At 43.3% G+C, this 19,678-nt stretch overlaps 1 protein-coding gene across 2 annotated transcripts in view; it reads left to right on the forward strand.

Annotated features, from left to right (window-relative positions):
* SEMA5B (semaphorin 5B) overlaps positions 1-5,022 on the forward strand; it is a 52,185-nt gene extending 47,163 nt beyond the window's left edge. The window contains exons 13-21 of one of the 2 annotated variants that reach the window (XM_016192581.2): positions 682-825; positions 1,040-1,187; positions 1,318-1,543; positions 1,715-1,933; positions 2,320-2,490; positions 2,593-2,742; positions 3,064-3,108; positions 3,529-3,734; positions 3,956-5,022. In XM_016192581.2, coding sequence (XP_016048067.2) covers positions 682-825; positions 1,040-1,187; positions 1,318-1,543; positions 1,715-1,933; positions 2,320-2,490; positions 2,593-2,742; positions 3,064-3,108; positions 3,529-3,734; positions 3,956-4,114 — 1,468 coding nt within the window. In that variant the 3' untranslated portion in view covers positions 4,115-5,022. The remainder of the gene's footprint in view (positions 1-681; positions 826-1,039; positions 1,188-1,317; positions 1,544-1,714; positions 1,934-2,319; positions 2,491-2,592; positions 2,743-3,063; positions 3,109-3,528; positions 3,735-3,955) is intronic. The other variant, XM_060198263.1, reaches the window with a different exon arrangement.
* Positions 5,023-19,678: the final 14,656 nt, after the last annotated feature.

Below are 19,678 nucleotides of genomic sequence, written 5' to 3' on the forward strand. Positions count from 1 at the left end.
CACCACCTAGCACCTAGGAAATGCAGGAAGTGGTGATAGCAACTAACTGTAGTTCTGCATTCCATAGCCATAACTCAGTTTTATATATGTTTATTAATTAAGCCATTGCAACAATTCCATGGAATTGCTCATGACCTCTGCTTTTAGAATTAAGAGTATCATGAGGCACAGATGATTTCAGTAACTTGTCCAAGTTTCGACAGCCAGTAAGTGGGAGAGATATAATCTAAAAGACAAGTCAAAGTAGACAAGAGTAAGGTGGAGTCTGAGGCTAAAGGAAAGCTTGTGCACTGTTAGCAAATGGGAAAGAGCATGGGTTCAGATGTAAGAATTAGCCAACAAGAAGGTTGATAAAATAAAGGCAACTTGGTCTTCTTTGGAAAATGAGTCCTTTTGACACCCCCCCCAAGAGGAGGGACCATGTTCCATCTGTGCTCCCTTGATACCTGGGCACAGTCTGACATCTGGGGGAAGGCTCTAAGTATGTGTCTGAGGCTTGAATAAACAAAGAAATGCATAGATGAATAAGTAAAGAGACACCTGTAATTTAAGAGCTGCTATCCCCGGTGTCACTCTCTGGCACCTCCTCTCAAGAATATAAAATTCAGCTACCCAGATAGACTGGCTTCAAGAAGCTAGGGCTCTGGGGTCATCTCTCTATGCCCCTTGCACCCCTGCTAGGAATGGAGCGTGGACCCCATGGTCCTCCTGGGCCCTGTGCAGCACGTCCTGCGGCATCGGATTCCAGGTTCGCCAGCGGAGCTGCAGCAACCCCACACCCCGCCATGGAGGCCACATCTGTGTAGGCAAGAGCCGTGAGGAGCGGTGAGTGTAGTGTGCCCTGGATTCGGGTTCAGAGCCCAGCCTCGGGAGACCCCGGTCTTTGAATTCCGCTAAGGGCGGTGGTGTTGGAATGGGGGTGGGGGGCGCACTCCAGTGGACTCTGCATATTAAGCTTGCTCTCCCAATGACCTGTTAGAGAGATGGCATTGCGCCCCCTAGAGTGGTGGCTCCAGTCTTGCCCCCTCACCCTCCCCAGGTTCTGCAATGAAAACACGCCCTGCCCGGTGCCCATTTTCTGGGCATCCTGGGGCTCCTGGAGCAAATGCAGCAGCAACTGTGGGGGTGGCGTGCAGTCACGGCATCGGACCTGCGAGAATGGCAACTCCTGTCCAGGTTGCGGCTTGGTGAGTGAGCCGGGGGTGGGTGGGAAACGGGGGTCATGAAGCACAGGGAGAAGCGGGCGGGTGGAAGGGAGCTGAGGGCAGACTTGGGGACTGCGAAGCCATGAAGCTGCCTGCTCCACCCTCCCCGAAGGAGTTCAAGACGTGCAACCCCGATGGCTGCCCAGAAGTGCGGCGCAACACCCCCTGGACCCCGTGGCTGCCGGTGAACGTGACCCGAGGTGGGGCGTGGCAGGAGCAGCGCTTCCGCTTCACGTGCCGTGCACCCCTTGCCGACCCGCACGGCCTGCAACTGGGCAGGCGGAGGACAGAGACCAGGACCTGCCCCGCTGGTGGCTCTGGCACCTGCGACACTGACGGTACAGCCTGCCCTCCGTGCATCTCAGGCCCAGAGCGATGGGGTGGGGGAGACCTGGAACAGGAGCTCAAGGTTGGGGAAGCGCACGGTTTGGAAGACTGGGGGAGGTCTGTGGAGTTGGAATGGGGTGTCCCTGGGCGCCTCTTCCTGAGGCCAGCCCCCCTCTGCTCAGCCCTAGTGGAGGATCTCTTGCGCAGTGGGAGCATCTCTGCACACATGCTGAGTGGAGGCTGGGCCGCTTGGAGCCCCTGGTCTTCCTGCTCCCGGGACTGTGAGCTGGGCTTCCGAGTCCGCAAGCGGACTTGCACCAACCCGGAGCCACGGAATGGGGGCCAGCCCTGCGTGGGTGATGCAGCTGAGTACCAAGACTGCAACCCCCAGGCTTGTCCAGGTAACTCTGCAGAAGCTGTCTTGGTTCAGGGAAACCCCCGTTGGAGAACCCCAATATAGGAGACCCCTTTGCTTACCTGGGCACTTCCTGCCAGCTTACTCTGAACAAGGAACTACACATTTCTTCCCCCTGAACATGGATATGACAGCTAGTCTCATAAAGCAGGGCCTTTCTTTATCCATGTTACCACCCCCCTCCCCCATGAGTTAACCAGATAAGCTCCGTTTGAGGTAGTTTTGACTGTCTCTTCTGTAGTCCAAATTTCCTTCTACCACCCTAAAGGGCCACTCCAAACTGTAGACTGTGGAGGCGGAGCAGATGGTGAGGTCACTGAATCCCAGGCCTGCCTGTGCCTGCAGCCTCTCTCACTCCCCCACCTCTTGCAGTGCAGGGCACCTGGTCCTGCTGGACGCCCTGGTCCCCATGTTCAGCCACCTGTGGTGGTGGCCACTATCAGCGCACACGTTCCTGCACCAGCTCTGTGCCCTCTCCAGGTGAGGACATCTGTCTCGGGCTGCACACGGAGGAGGCGTTGTGTGCCACCGAGCCTTGCCCAGGTACTGAGTCTGTCTGGCCAGGGCTGGGGATCACCCTGGAGCCCTCTAATCCCCACTGGGGATCCTGAGCAATTAATCTGTGTCCCAACCCACCACCTACAGAAGGCTGGTCACCCTGGTCTGAATGGAGTACATGTGCTGAGGATGGAACTGAGAGTCGCAGCCGACACTGTGAAGAGCTGGCCCCTGGGCCTAATGTCTGTGCTGGCAACAATAGCCAGAGCCGCCCCTGCCCCTACAGTGAGATTCCTGGTAAGTCCTAAGCCAGCACCTTCATACCAACCTTTCCCTCCCCAAACATACAAGTTTTTCCCCTTCTGAAGCATGTATTCTTGGGTGCCATGAAATACCAGGGTGGGGGTGCATACATTTGGGCCCTCTGCTGCCTTTTATCTGTAAATCCACTTCTTTAGAGAGATGGGGTTTGAGTCAAGATGAAGGGAAATGAAGACCTTAGGCACAGTCCCACCGCTCATTGCTTCCCAAAGGGTCCTCAGATACACCCAGAACTAGAGGCCTCTTACTATCTCCTCTCTGCCCCTAATGTCCTGTTCTCTGCTTGTCTTCCCACAGTGATCCTGTCAGCCTCCAGTGTGGAGGAGGCCACTGGCTGTGGAGGTAAAAGGAAACTGCCCCCTTCACAACACAGCCCTCTGGCTCCTCCTCCCTCAGGAGACCCACCCTCAATCCAAATTCTGCAGTCCCTCTACCTCTTGAGCTAGATAGACAAACCTTGCTGAAGTGCCCTACTGTTTTCAGACTGTGTATGTGTTTGTCTGTCTCAGGAGCTTCATCCACATCCTCCAACTAGACAATGCTTATCCAGTCTGTTCAAATAGAATTTCCCAATTTCATAAACTCAAAGCTGGCCTCTGACTCAAACCACAGGTTGTCCTGTGAGAGAGGCCCTGGTGACAGGCCATCCTTTCCTCCCATGGGCCCCTTCTTTTGTGTTTCAGGGCCTCCTGTAAGCAAGTGGTTGGGAGTCTCCTTTCACAATGGCCCCTTCCTTGACACTTACCTCTCTCTGTCTTTTAGGGTTTAGTGTCATTCACCTGGTGGCCACGGGCATCTCCTGCTTCTTGGGCTCTGGTTTACTGACCTTAGCAGTGTATCTGTCCTGCCAGCACTGCCAGCGCCAGTCCCAGGAGTCCACACTTGTCCACCCAGCCACCCCCAACCACCTGCACTATAAGGGTGGAGGTACCCCCAAGAATGAGAAGTATACACCCATGGAGTTCAAGGTAGGAGCCCATTGGCAGAAGCAGAAGGCTGGTAGGGTGAAGGGTACAGTGGCTCTGGCCTTGGGCTGGGCACTCAGGAGGAAGCAGTGGTATTGCAGATAGCACCATTTGTTCTTGCAAGATGCTCTTTCACTGGCTGACTCCTGATCTCCTTGCCCCACCCCACTCCTTCCCCTCACTATTCTTACCCCTTCCTCTTTGGTCTTTCCCTTCTCTCACAGACGCTGAACAAGAATAACCTGATCCCTGATGACAGAACTAATTACTACCCATTGCAGCAGACCAATGTATATACGACCACCTACTACCCAAGTCCCCTCAACAAACACAGCTTCCGGCCTGAGGCTTCCCCTGGTCAACGGTGCTTCCCTAACAGCTGATATCATCATCCTAGAAACTTGGGCTCCTTGCCTTCCTGAGACACAGAGCAGTGGAGCTGGGATGGTGGAGCCTGTTGGGTTTTCTGCTGTGATAGGCGAAGAACTTGCTGCTTTGCCTCTCAGAGGTCGCATCCAGCTTCAAACAACTCTGGCTGGCAGTGACCATGAGGGAGAGGGCTGGCTTCAGGCTGGCATGTGGCTGCAGTTCCAGCTCAGCCCAGGTTTCTCATGGCCTCTTTGACCCACCATCATGCTGATCTTCTCGCCATGTCTGCACTGTGGACCTGCTGGGCATGTAAGGAAGTAGAGAGCAGGAATATGTGTGGGTTGGAAGTGATGACCTGTGTGGCCATCATGGGGCCAATACTGCCCTTCTCTGGTTGGCCCCAGGAAGGGCCTGGGCTCCATCTTGATGGTCTCTAAAAGGAACTAATTAAATGGTCCCAGCAGCTCTGGAATCTTTCCAGAGCTGGGCGATTATGGTGCTGCCTCAGAGGGACATGAGACCAAGACTGACTCAGTTGTTCACTTCTGCCTTGGCAGTCTGCACTTTGCCTAGTGACATCGTTGTGGTCAGAAGTATGGAGGACTAGGAACTCTAAACTGATTTTGTGAGAGGCCCTTTTGTCTGGGCTGTCATTAGTCTCAGTCTTGCCTTCCAAATGCGCAGAAAGTGACCTAGGAGAACAGAACATGGGAACCCAGTCTTGGTGCCATCATGGAGACTGGCTACTAGTCACTGCTCAACACACCTGTTGGCTAAAACCTGCTGGCAGTCTGCTGGCCCCTCATCTGTTCAGGAACACATGCACACAGACACATACAGACACCCAACCACAATCTGCTACAGCAATCGACAGGATGGTGGACTGTGGCACTGTTAATTAAAGATGATATCCAGTCTCCCAGCTTTGTCTTTGTATAGATGTATGTGGGCTTTTCTTGGCATGACCTAGTCAATCAGAGAAATGCACTGGGGTGTTTCCAGGGTTCAGGAAATTGCCCAAGTAGAGTGACTTAGGTAGAGGAAATTATGTCATTTGTGAGTGTTCGCACACTCAACATACACTGCCCAAAACACTTTATGGAAAGAAATTAGAGATCATAAGATTCACAAATAGGGACATAGGTAGATGACAGAAGAGATTTCTTTCTGTCTTTTCTTTTCACAGCTCTTCCAGCCAATACCTCCAGAGTAGAAATGTGTGAGTCTAGCAAGAGAGTGTTGCAGAGTGTTGTTTTATAAGGCATTTACAATGTTTAGTTAAACTGGGATTGAGAATGGAGTCAACCTCAAGGTAGGTGGAGCCCATGATAGTTTTTGCTGGATTAAGTAAAAATAACCTCAAAACCACAGCCTGTCAAATCAATGCAATTATCTTGGATGAGATTGATGAACACTTTAAATTTAGAGAACAATATTCTGACTTAATTGGCTGGGTCAATTCTCAAAAGAATCCCAGCAAAATCTGCTTACAGATCAGGTTATAAAAACTGAGACTTAGAAGGGGGAGGGACAAGGATCTTGGGGGTGGGCAAAGAACATTCCTGAACCTCAAGTCTTAGAACCCTTTTTCTTATTGGGAAGACTGAAATAGTCATGTCCTCAGGCTAAGGTGGGGCACACTCAGAAAGAGTTCAAGGGGCATGTGAGTATTTCTATAGTTTGGCGATTCCTTACCAGCTTCCTGTTATTCCCATGTTCAGATTTTGTGGGCGCTTATGTTGAAACTTGTAGTCTCAGATTCCATTGATGTGGCAGAGCCAATGAATCTCAAGAGTCTTCCAGAGCCCATGGCACCTGCCTCACAGGGGTCACTCATGTTTGTCTAAGTAGAGAGATGGGACTTGTCTATAGACTCTTGTCATGGAGAATTCCCAGGTAGTGCTCACCTGCTACTGTCTGCAATGGTATCAGTGGGAGTGGAAATCCATGGATGCCCGAGCAAAACATTTACCTCTTTGGTACATGTACACACATGCGCACACACACAATGTGGACATATGTCACACGCACACACACTTCTCATTATAGAAACTCTTATAGTTTTGGAGTACCACATACAGACTAGCTTGATAGCTGAAAATGGCTTTTCCATAAATAGCCCAGGTTCTGATGTGAGAATTATCCAGACAAGGAGGGTGTAGTGTTTTCTGGTAGGTATTTGAGGCCACATGAACAGCCAGCCATATGGTGTCAGGAAGCTGAGGCACAAGAGACTGGGGTCATAGGTCCAGTTGGTTCAATAGGAGAGAGAACCACGAAGAGTATGGTGCTGCAGGCCCTCTTGCAGGCATCTGTCTTTGTGTGTGCATGGGCACTTTGTTTTTCAAATTAAAATAATAAGTGTACATGGTAGACAATTTAGAGGTTACAGGGAAGCAAAAACACAATCACAGTTATATTAAAAACCAAAGACAAGACAGGTGTTTTAAATGATGCTGTGAAGATGTTTTTCTCCTTCCCGCCTTCAACATCACTCCAAATGTAAAAAGAAGGAAAAATCCTCTTGGCACTATTTCCAATATAGATAGGGTATAGCTGTAATCCTACATCATAATACGTGACGAGAGAGTAGGTAGAGGAATAGCACTCATCTGGTGGGGTGGATATGGGTCAAACCTAAGTACCCAAGTGGTTTCTGAAAGAATCAGAAACTCTCCACCCCAGGTAGCAGGGGCCATGGGAGCCTGAAAAGAGGGGGTAGTGGGAATTTGTGTTTAATTTCCTGTTGTATTCACCCTTTTACATCCAGGTCACCATTCAACTGTCCCCGTACAGGCAGTGAGTGTACTCCTTTTGAGACACTGAACCAGAGAGCGCCTGGACATGACGATGCCAGAAACAGAGGTCCCTGTGGTGAGGGGCCTATTTGAACAGTTGGAGATTGTATGATTTTCAATGGGCTATGCAATTAGCAATTGGACTTAGCAACTTGCTTTTTCCAGCTAACTCCAAGGCCCTAGTAGTGACATTTATCCCTTATTCCTCCCTCAGATAGGAAATTAGAAGATGGTTGTTAAAGAAACAAGCCAAGTCTTTGGATTTGGAAAGAATAAACTAGCTGGTCATGTGCCAGAGTCCTACAATGAAGTATACTTGCTAGCAAACAGTGTCTAAGTATATAGAGCCACACAGCTTTCAGTGTCTCTATTTTTGATGCATTACCAATGAACAAATTAAGAGCCATAGTTATACATGATGTCACTGAAAAGCTCCCTGGCACAGTATTCTTCTAATTCTATATTCTTAGGGAGAGACAGGTAGAAGAGAAAGAGAGACAGGGAGAAGAGAAGGAAAGACACCAAGGCATTGATCCACCATACAAGAAGTTTCCTTGGCTCCATCCATGATGCTTCCATGTTGTGCCAGTGATAACACCAGGATCCTATGTTCCATAAACCATGTCCTTTGCCCTTTTAGTTATCTCCTGCCCCCTTTTTATGTGGTACTGGAAGTAAACTACTGAGCTGCCTCCCCCACCCTTATTATTATATAATCAACAGGATTGTGAGATAAGGGGTGCAATTCCATACAGTTCCCACCACCAGAGTTCTTTATCCCATCCCCTTCATTGAAAGGTTCCTTATTCTTTATCTCTCTGGGAGTATAGACCATGGATCATTATGGGGTGGGTATATTAGGTGGGAGGTTTGGCTTCTATAATTGTCTCTCCACTGGATATGGATGTTGGCAGGTTGATTGACAACCCCAGCCTGTTTCTTTTCCTAGCCCCCATTCATTTTTTTAAAAATTTTTTTCTTTTTTTTTTTTTTTTTTTTAGTGTTTTTACTTATTTATTGGATAGAGACAGAAAGACACCTGCAGCCCTGCTTCATCACTTGTGAAGCTTTCTCCCTGTAGGTGGGGACTGGGGACTTGAACACTGATCCTGGCACATGGTAACATTTGCTTAACCAGGTGTGTTATCACTTGGTCCTTGCCCCCACCCAATTCTTATTTGACATTTTAAGAGAGATAATAGCCTAACTCTTAAATATGAATGAGCACAGGCAGTAAAAATAAAGAAAAACTATGAAAAGTAAACAAATGAAAAGAAATTCAGTGAAGTCAGAGATAGTATACATAGATAACATCACAAAGACACCATAGTTCTTCAGAATATGCAGAGATATGTTTATTATATTCATGGAGAAAGAAAAGGACACAAGGAAAAGGAGACGTTAAAAAAATAACTGCAGAAAGAATTAGTTCACAGATAAAGTAAAGGGAAATTTCCCAGAAAGTTGGATAAAATGACAAGGAGGTGAGAAGAGAGAAGAGTAGACATGTTTAGAAGATCTGTCAAGGAGGCTTAACAGCCCATTATAAATTCAGAATAAATTATTAAAGAAAGAACACAGAAACATTTACTTGAACTAGAGGGTAAGATTTCTGGTTCAAACCCTAGTGATGATGAAAAGAAATTTTTTTCACAGGACAGTTACATGTCACTTCAAAACCACACAGATCATGATTAGACACCTCAGCTCCCTTTCTTGAAAAGAAAATTCCAATGACAGACAAAAAAATAAATAAATAAAATGGATCCAAGTGGATAGTACAAATATTTTAAAGCAAAATATAGAGATAGATGACAAAGGAATTTTTTCTCAAAGTTCCAAAGTGAAAATAATGTTTGATTGTGAATTCAACACCTTAATTGTGAGTCAGAAGAGAGTATAATATAGTTTCAGATATGCAGATAAAAAAAAATAGGACATTTGCTATTATTCATTGAAACAAAAGAGTAAACAAAAGAAGACAATTATGGATCCAAAAGAAAGGGAAATAACACAGAAAAGGAAGCAGAGCTAACAGGTTCACAGGCATCCCATCAGCTTAGAGAGCTAAGAGGCAGGCTAGTGCCACCAGGGAGAACTGGAGCACTTATATTATCCGTCTAGGTCTGTTCATCTAGGTCAGTGTGAGGAGATGTCAAAATAGCTCATTTGGATAGTGTGTTGCTTTGCCATTATGTATGATCCAGGTTCAAGCCCAGGCCTCCCTGCATTGAAGGAAGTTTTGGTGCTGTGGTCTTGTTTACTCTGTTTCTCTAAAAAATTTAGTGTGGAAAGTGTATGAAGATTTATTTTATAAAATATGCAGGTGTAAGGAAAGACAAATTTGGGTTCAAAGAAAATTAAACAGAAAAGAGGCATTTAAAAATGTTTGTTGCATGATTTATTTATAGCTGTTTGCTTAAACAAAACACCGTCACAGATAGACTATAGTGCACAAAGTAGGTTTTGTGAACACATTGTTGGAAAACTGGCAGCTCAGAACTTGGGAGACTGCACACACTTATGCTCCTTAGAGGAAAGGGGGCCCAAGAGTGAGGAAGAGGATAGTGTGGAGTGATTAGTTGCCCTGCCCCCTTACCTGTTAGGACAAATTAGGAACACCACCTCTCTCCAGTGGCAGCCCCTAACGGTGGGATGAACAGTTTTTCAGATCCACATAATGGGGCATACTTGGCAAAGAGCTTTGCTGAGCAAATCAAATATAATGCTGCAGCCTTCCAGGTTAGGAGCCCAATAAGAAAGTTAGGGTTTCCTCTCCCCACAGACTAAAGGAAGTACTGCAGGGTGAACAGCTCCTCCAGCTCTCTGCCTAGATACTGGCTTCCAACTGTTGCTTCCAAAGCCATGTGGCCCAATTCAAACCTCTAGACTCAAATTTAAAAGGAGCAATTAGGATACTGACCCAATGGAAGGGACTCATCTGTGAGAATGGATACTGCTCAGAAAGTCCTAAGCTTAGTCTCCAGCTTCATCATTCCCCCCATGTGACCTCAGCCTCTCTCCCTCCCTCTCGAGGTTTCACTTCCTGCCTCCAAATTGTGAATCCATGCCAAGTTCTATAAATCTTGGAGTTTTGGGGTTGGGGGAATCCTCCCCCCCCCCCCCCCGATTATCTTTGTAGCCAAGTATTCCCATGTAGCTCTGGCCTGGACCTTTTTCACCACTTGTCATGTCACATTGTCATTGGATGATTCTTACTATGATGTCTAGATGAATCTTCAAAGTGAAAATCTCTTTGTGGTTCATATATCAAGATTCCATCGGAATAAAGAAGCTGTGGGACAAGGGGTCAGGTGGTGGTGCACTGGCTTAAGCACACATAGTACCCGCCCAAAGATCCTGGTTTGAGCCCCTTGCTCCCCACCTGCAGGGGGGGGGCACTTCACAAGCAGTAAGCAGGTCTGTAGGTTTCTATCTTTCTCCCCTCTGTCCTACCCAGTTAAATGAGAAAAAATGGCCACCAGGAGCCATGGATTCGTAGTGTAGGCACTGAACCCCAGTGATAACCCTGGAGACAAAACAACAAAACTGTGGGACATACATCCAGTGGTATACTACTCTGCAATTTTTAAAGACAATATTGTGTCCTTTGGGAAGAAATGAGGGAAACTAGTAGAAGACAACTACCAGATGGTTTCACTCATGTGGAGTATAGAGAATTAAAAATACTGAACTTGCAGAAAATAAAAAAGCCAAACTATAAACTGTCGCTAACACTTTGGAGAACTACTGTACTTATGAGGGTGGGTGAAATGGATAGGAACACAGAACTTTGGTGGAGGGTGTGGTGTGGAACTACACCCCTACAATCTTATAATCATGTGAACCACTATTAAGTCAACAATAAAATTTAGATAAAAATATTCCAGTCAAAAATCATATTGGTAGATGGGACTATATATTATTAGTACTGTAAGAGAACATGATCCAGTAATTAATGATTGGGAAAGCAGGTGATTTTTTAATGCAAATATAACTGTGAAAAAGAAAGAGATGGCGGGGCTATGAGCAGAAGCAGATCTGTTTCTCTCCTCTCCTCTCCCGGATCAACTAGGAATACCAAAGGAGAACACCAGGGACTGAAACAAGACAGGACTAGAACATTTACAGGAACCCACCAAATCACCGGTGAGTGCAAACACATTGCTGGTGACAGAGAGGAGCCTAGGGAGAGACTAAGTGGCTGGTAACAGTACAGCAGTTTATCAGTTGAGACACCACCTCCAGTCTGTTCCACCAACAAGGGGACAGCTGAAGGGAGGAGAGGACTCCCCATAGACTCACGAAGTACAACTCTTGAGTCTCCATTGCTACTGCCCTCAGAATCTGGAGCAGTGGCAGGGAGGGTCACCAGGGGACAGAGATATAACCAGGAAACTCAGGAGAAGACCTATATATCAGTGGCATAGCTGTGGGGCTGTGAAAGTCTCTTTGCATAACCACTGGACTACCTCTGCCACACCCTGCCTTATCTCTTGGTCAGGAGTCAGTGATTAAGCTAAGAAGCCTACTTACAGTTTAGAAGCCCTCAGGCTCCCATAGCCTACAGGGAAGAAAAAAAAAAAGAGGCTTTTAAATCACTGAGCTCCAACTCAGGGATTAAAATACTATTGAAACAACTGTTAACTTCCACCACTGTGAACCCTTTAATTACCTTACTTAGACACAAGTCAACCCAGGAAAAGTGATCACTAATTTAAAAAGTACTGAGAGAGGGAACTCATAACATAATATATAAAATGGGTAAACCAACAAGAAGAAATAATTGGAGAAAATAACCAGGACAACAGTCCAGCAAAAAGCGCCACAAAGGGTGAAGCACAAAATAACGAGTTCAACATCCAAACATTAGCTAAGGAAATAATCACAGGAGTGAGTAAAGAGTTTGAAAGAATTGTAATCAGAAATACAGGAACAACAAATGAGACTATGGAAGAAAACACTAACTATCTCAAGGTTATTAGAGAGCTGAAAGCTGAAATTGCTGAGCTAAGAACACAACTAGCTGAACAAGCTAAAACAGTATCAGAACAGAGCAACAAAACAGATGAACTCCAGAAAACAGTAGAGGGCAGAGAAAATAGAATCAATGAGGCTGAAGACAGAATTAGCAAGATCAAGGATGAATTAGAGACAACTAAAAAAGAAGTAAGAGATCTTAAAAAGAGATTAAGAGATGCTGAAAACAACAACAGAATCCTATGGGGTGACTTCAAAGGAAACAATATATGCATTATTGCCTTACCAGAGGAAGAAAGGGAGAGGAAGAAAACATTCTTCAGGCCATAATAGCTGAAAACTTCTCTAGTCTAGACAACATCAAAGACATAAAGATTCAAGAAGCTCAGAGGGTCCCAAACTGAATTAACCCAGACTTAAAGACACCAAGACACATCATATTTAGAATGGAAAGGAATAAGGATAAAGAAAGGATCCTGAAGGCTGCAAGAGAAAAACAAAGAGTCACCTACAGAGGAAAACCCATAAGATTAGCAGCAGACTTCTTCACACAAACACTACAGGCCAGAAGAGAATGACAAGATATCTATCCAGTGCTCAATGAGAAAGGCTTTCAACCAAGAATACTATATCCCGCCAGACTGTCATTCAGACTAGATGGAGGCATAAAAACCTTCTCAGACAAGCAACAGTTGAAGGAATCAACTATCACCAAGCCTGCCCTGAAAGAAGTTCTGAAAAGTCTTCTATAAACAGTCAGACCGTAATAAATAGGATGTATATCAGAACACTCTAAAACTCTACAAGAATGGTGTTAAAATATCTTCAATCTTTGATATCAATAAATGTCAATGGCCTGAATTCACCTATTAAAAAACACAGAGTAGGAAGATGGATCAGAAAATACAACCCAACAATATGCTGTCTACAGGAAACCCACCTAACTCAACAGGACAAACACAGACTTAAAGTGAAAGGATGGAAAACTATCATACAAGCCAATGGCCCACAAAAAAGGGCAGGAACAGCTATTCTCATATCTGACATGATAGACTTTAAAATAGATAAGATTAAAAAAGATAGGAATGGACACTACTTAATGCTCAGAGGATCAGTCAATCAAGAGGACTTAACAATTATTAACATCTATGCACCCAATGAGAAGCCATCTAAATACATCAAATGTCTACTGAAAGAGCTACAGCAATATATTAACAGCAACACAATCATAGTAGGGGACTTCAACACCCTACTCTCTCAACTTGACAGATCATCCAGGCAGAAAAATCAATAAAGACATAAGGGAGCTAAATGAAGAGATAGATAAACTAGAACTATTGGACATTTTCAGAGTCATTCATCCCAAGAAACTGGAATACACATTTTACTCAAATCCACATGGGTCATTCTCAAGGATAGACCATATATTAGGCCACAAAGACAGCACCAGAAAATTCAAGAGGATTGAAAGCATCCCAAGTATCTTCCCAGACCACAGTGGAATTAAACTAATACTTCACAATCAACAAAAGATTAGTAATAGTCTCAAAATGTAGAAGCTCAACATTACACTTCTTAACAACCTCTGGGTCAAAGAGGAAATAAAGGAAGAAATCAAAATGTTTCGAGACTTCAATGAAAATGAAGACATGCTATCAAAATATTTGGGAAACAGCTAAGGCAGCACTGAAAGGGAAATTCGTAGCTATACAAGCACACAGATGGAAACAAGAAAAAGCACAAATAAACAGCCTGATTGCACATCTTAAAGACCTAGGAGAAGAAGAACAAAGGAACCCTAAAGCAACCAGAAGGACAGAAATCACTAAAGTTAGGGCAGAAATAAATAACATTGAGAATAAGAAAACCATACGAAAGATCAACGAAAGTAAAGGTTGGTTCTTCGAAAGAGTGAACAAAATCGACAAACCTTTAGCCAGACTCACAAAACAAAAAGGGAGAAGACCCAAATAAATAGGATACTAAATGAAATAGGAGATATCACAACAGACACCACAGAAATTCAACATATCATGCGAGGCTTCTATGAACAACTATATGCCACCAAGCTAGAGAACCTGGAAGAAATGGACGATTTCCTAGATACCTACCAACTTCCAAAACTAAGTAAAGAGGAAGTGGATAACATGAACAGGAACATCACAGCTAATGAAATTGAAACAGTTATCAAAAATCTCCCCAAAAATAAAAGTCCTGGTTTTACAAATGAATTCTACAAAACTTTCAAAGAAGAACTAATACCTCTACTTTTAAAAGTATTCCAGAAGATTGAAGACACTGGAATACTCCCTGCCAGCTTCTGTGAAGCCAACATCACTCTGATACTGAAAGCAGACAGGGACACAACCAAAAAACTACAGACCAATATCTCTGATGAACATAGATGCTAAAATACTGAACAAAATTCTAGCCAACCAGATACAGCAGTATATTAAAAAGATTGTTCATCATGACCAAGTGGGGTTTATCCCGGGCATGCAAGGTTGGTTTAATATACGTAAATCAATCAATGTGATCCACCACATCAACAAAAGCAAGACCAAAAACCAAATGGTCATATCAATAGATGCATAGAAAGCCTTCTACAAAATCCAACATCCCTTTATGACCAAAACACTACAAAAAATGGGAATAGATGGAAAATTCCTGAAGATAGTCTATATATAGCAAACCTACAGCCAACATCATACTCAATGGTGAAAAACTGGGAGCATTTCTACTCAGATCAGGTACTAGACAGGGCTGCCCACTATCACCATTACTATTCAACATAGTGTTGGAAGTTCTTGCCATAGCAGTCAGGCAGGAGCAAGGAATTAAAGGCATACAGATTGGAAGAGAAGTCAAACTCTCCCTATTTGCAGATGACATGATAGTATACACAGAAACACCTAAGTAATCCAGCAGGAAGCTTTTGGAAATCATCAGGCAATATAATAAGGTGTCAGGCTACAAAATTAACATTCAAATGTCAGTGGCATTCCTCTATGTAAACACTAAGCTAGAAGAAATTGAAATCCAGAAATCAATTCCTTTTACTATAGCAACAAAAACAAAAAAATATCTAGGAATAAACCTAACCAAAGAAGTTAAAGACTTGTATACTGAAAATTATGAGTCACTACTCAAGGAAATAGAAAAAGACACAAAGAAGTGGAAAGATATTCCATGTTCATCGGTTGGTAGAATTAACATCATCAAAATGAATATACTACCCAGAGGCATATACAAATTTAATGCTATTCCCATCAAGATCCCAAGCACATTTTTTAAGAGAATAGACCAAATGTTTATCTGGAACCAGAAAAGACCTAGAATTGCCAAAAAAAAATCTTGAGAAAAAAGGAACAGAACTGGAGGCATCACACTCCCAGATATCAAATTGTATTATAGGGCCATTGTCATCAAAACTGCTTGGTACTGGAACATGAATAGACATACTGACAAGTGGAATGGAATTGAGAGCCCAGAAGTGAGGCCCCACACCTATGGACATCTAATCTTTGACAAAGAGGCTCAGATTATTAAATGGGGAAAGCAGAGTATCTTCAACAAATGGTGTTGGATAAAATGGGTTGAAACATGCAGAAGAGTGAAACTGAACTACTGTATTTCACCAAATACAAAAGTAAATTCCAAGTGTATCAAGGACTTGGATGTTAGACCAGAAACTATCAGATACTTAGAGGAAAATATTGGCAGAACTCTTTTCCGCATAAATTTTAAAAGACATCTTCAATGAAACGAATCCAATTACAAAGAAGACTAAGGCAAGTATGAACCTATGGGACTACATCAAATTAAAAAGCTTCTTCACAGCAAAAGAAACCACTACCCAAACCAAGAGACCCCTCACAGAATGCGAGAAGATCTTTACATGCCATACATCAGATAAGAGTTTAATTACCAACATATATAAAGAGCTTGCCAAACTCAACAACAAGAAAACCAATAACCCCATCCAAAAATGGGGGGAGGACATGGACAGAATATTCACCAGAAAAGATATCCAAAAGGCCAAGGAACACATGAAAAAATGCTCCATGTCTCTGATTGTCAGAGAAATGCAAATAAAGACAATAATGAGATACCACTTCACTCCTATGAGAATGTCATACATCAGAAAAGGTAATAGCAGCAAATGCTGGAGAGGGTGTGGGGTCAAAGAAACCCTCCTACACTGCTGGTGGGAATGTAGGTTGATCTAGCCTCTGTGTAGAACAGTCTGGAGAACTCTCAGAAGGCTAGAAATGGACCTACCCTATGATCCTGCAATTTCTCTCCTGGGGATATATCCTAAGGAACCCAACATATCCATCCAAAAAGATCTGTGTACATATATGTTCTTGGCTGCACAATTTGTAATAGCCAAAACCTGGAAGCAACCCAGGTGTCCAACAACAGATGAGTGGCTGAGCAAGTTGTGGTATATATACACAATGAAATACTACTCAGCTGTAAAAAAAAAAAAAAAAAAAAAAAAAAGGTGACTTCACCATTGTCAGCCTATCTTGGATGGACCTTGAAAAATTCATGTTGAGTGAAATAAGTCAGAAACAAAAGGATGAATATGGGATGATTTCACTCTCAGGCAGAAGTTGAAAAACAAGATCAGAAAAGAAAATAGAAGTAGAACCTGAAATGGAATTGGCATATCACACCAAAGTAAAAGACTCTGGGGTGGGTGGGTGGGGAGAATACAGGTCCAAGAAGGATTCGGAGTACCTAGTAGGGGTTGTATTGTTATATGGGAATCTGGGGAATGTGTTGCATGTACAAACTATTGTACTTACTGTTGAATGTAAGACATTAATTCCCCAATAAAAAAAAAGTAAAAGAAAGAAAGAAAGAAAGAAAGAAAGAAAGAAAGAAAGAAAGAAAGAAAGAAAAAGACAGAGATAAAAAGAACATTGACTTAGGTACATTGCCCATTATTAAAGCACCAGACTTACATTCCAGAAAAGTCAGAGGCTTCAGATTCAGTTCCCTGCATCACCAGATGCTAGAGCTGAGCAGTGCTCTGGTATTTTCACCTCTCTACTATTTATCTCATGAAAATAAATTAACAAAATAAATATTTTTTTTAAAAAAAGAATATTGAGGGAGATAATTTTTGGAAGGACTTTAAAGTCTTTGTTAAACAACTAAATAATCCAGGGTCCAATAACAGAGATTTGATTAAATTATAATTCTAATATTTTTCAGTGGGCTTTGGTGTTGTCTATCTAGTATTTTTTATGCCAAGTAAAATAAATTTTAAGCATTAGGTTTAATTTTCAGTATTTAATTCCAATCAGGCTCTTATTCCTTCAAGAACAAATTCTATTTAGGAATTAACTTCTTCTGAAATGGATTTTAAATAAAGGAATGACAGCTTTTCTACTTTAACATTTCATAAGCAGAAAAAATTACCCAGATTATGTACAGTAGTCACAATAAATCACCTTTAATCAAGATATAATATAGAGCATAAAGCAAATGGAGGAAAGAACAAAAACTTTAGAAAAGGACTATCTGGCTTCTCTACTATTTTGAGTCTGCAGAGACTCAGAACCAAAGTTAATGAGGATGAGAAATCATTATTCCACACAAACCTGGTCATTAGCTATCTAATAGCAAACTAATAATGGTCATTTTAGTCTTTGGGTGGAATTTCAGGTAACATTTTGCACCCTAGAAGTTTGGGGCTGCAATGGCGATGTCTGACTGTGACACAAGTTTAACCAAATAAGGATTTTTTATTTATGTCTAGATGCATTTTAGCCTCTTTTTAATGACTCGTTTTTAAAAAAATATTTTTAGGGAGTCGGGCTGTAGCTCAGCAGGTTAAGCACAGGTGGCGCAAAGCACAAGGGTCGGCATAAGGATCCCGGTTCGAGCCCCCGGCTCCCCACCTGCAGGGGAGTCGCTTCACAGGCAGTGAAGCAGGTCTGCAGGTGTCTATCTTTCTCTGCCCCTCTCTGTCTTCCCCTCCTCTCCCCATTTCTCTCTGTCCTATCTAACAACAACATCAATAACAATAATAACTACAACAACAACGAAAAACAACAAGGACAACAAAAGAGAAAATAAATAAATAAAATATTTAAAAAATATTTTTATTTATTTGTTATTGGATAGAGAAATTGAGAGAGGAAGAGAGAGGCCTGTGGCACTGCTTCACCGCTTGTGAAGCTTTCCTCCTGCAGGTGGTGACAAAGGCTTGAGCCTGAGTCTTAAGAACTATAATGTATGTGTTTAACCAGGTTTGCCATCTCCTTCACCCCTATTTTTAGCTTCTTTATTTGCCATCAGGGTTATTTCTAGAGTTTAGTGCCTACAGGACATTCCACCATTCTTGGCAGTGTTTTAATTTTTCCTTTTTCTTTCTTTCCAATAGAAGGTCAGAGACAGAGAGGGTGAGAGAGAGAAAGACAGAGAAGCAGAGACACCTGCAGCACTGCTCATGAAGCTTACACCCTGAAGACGGGGGACCATGGGCTTGAACTCTGCTCCTCAGTCATAGTCACATGTGCTTTACTCAGTGAGCCACCACCTAGGCCCTCCATACTTGCTGTAACATTTTCCCTATTAAATGTTCTAGGAAATATGTAAAATCTCCTGCATACAGTGTTCAGGGACAACTTGCTTGACTACCATATTTTCTACAGACTGGTTTTCTTTAAAAAATATTAATTTGTTTATCAATTAACTTATAAGAAGGGAGGAGAACCAGAGCATTATTCACATATGTGGTTGCAGGGATTGAATTTAAGATCTCTTATTTGCAAGTCTGGTGCCCTACCTGCTTCTCTAGCTCTTGGGCCTTTGTTCCCCTGCCCCCTCATAACTTTTTCACCAAACTACTGATGATGGACTTTGAGTATGTTTACAATTTTTGTTGAAAACTGTGTTGCAGACTACCTTTGTATATGCACAACTATGAGGCGAAAATGAGTTTTTGACAGCAGAATCTTTCCAAGAGTATACACATTTTAAATGTTGATGGATTGTCCTGCTTACTGTACCATCTCAACTTATCTTCTAGTTTGTCTGTCACTCTCTTTTAGAGGGGATCCCATAGTATTAGTGCAAAGTTTTATTCTAGAATGAGCCCATCAAGGTGATTTCAGTTTTTCTCATCCCTGAAGAACTCTTCCTTTTTACCTCCTGTGCCAGAGCAGATCTGCCTTGGAGCCTTCACTATACCTACACTTCTAGCCTCTATTGAATCTTGCTGTCAGATGTCAGTGCTTTCTGGGACCCTCCTCTAAAGTGCCAATTAAATACGCAGATTCTAATTTATAGTGGCAACTTGACAGTATATGATACATAAAGCCTTTTAAGGCCTAATGTCAAAGAAGCAAGTGATGCTAGGACTTTCAGGACCTAAACCTGATAGGCGAGAAGGGTATTTGGGGGAGAGGTGTTTCAAAACTTTCCACATCACAGTGACCTGGACCACTGCTACCTTCCCTTCCCCAGCCCTTCTCTTAACTTCAGAAGTAGGAAAAGGTCTGGAGTTCTGGAATTCCTCTGCTGACTCCCTGCTAGCTCTCTGCCTCCAGCACCATCATCCCAGATCCCTGCCTACTTCGTAGGGCATTTTTATGTACTTTATTTGTTGGATATAGATGGCCAGAAGTAGAGAAGGAAGGGGGTGATAGAGAGGGAGAGAAACAGAGAGACACCTGTAACACTGCTTCACCACTTGCAAAGCTTTCCCCCTGTGGGTGGGGACTGGAGGCTCAAGCAGATGCACCTCAGGCATCTTTCTATACTTAGAAAGCTCTTAGGTTC

This window comes from Erinaceus europaeus, chromosome 9 (genome assembly GCF_950295315.1).
Source record: "Erinaceus europaeus chromosome 9, mEriEur2.1, whole genome shotgun sequence".
Lineage (NCBI taxonomy): Eukaryota > Metazoa > Chordata > Mammalia > Eulipotyphla > Erinaceidae > Erinaceus > Erinaceus europaeus.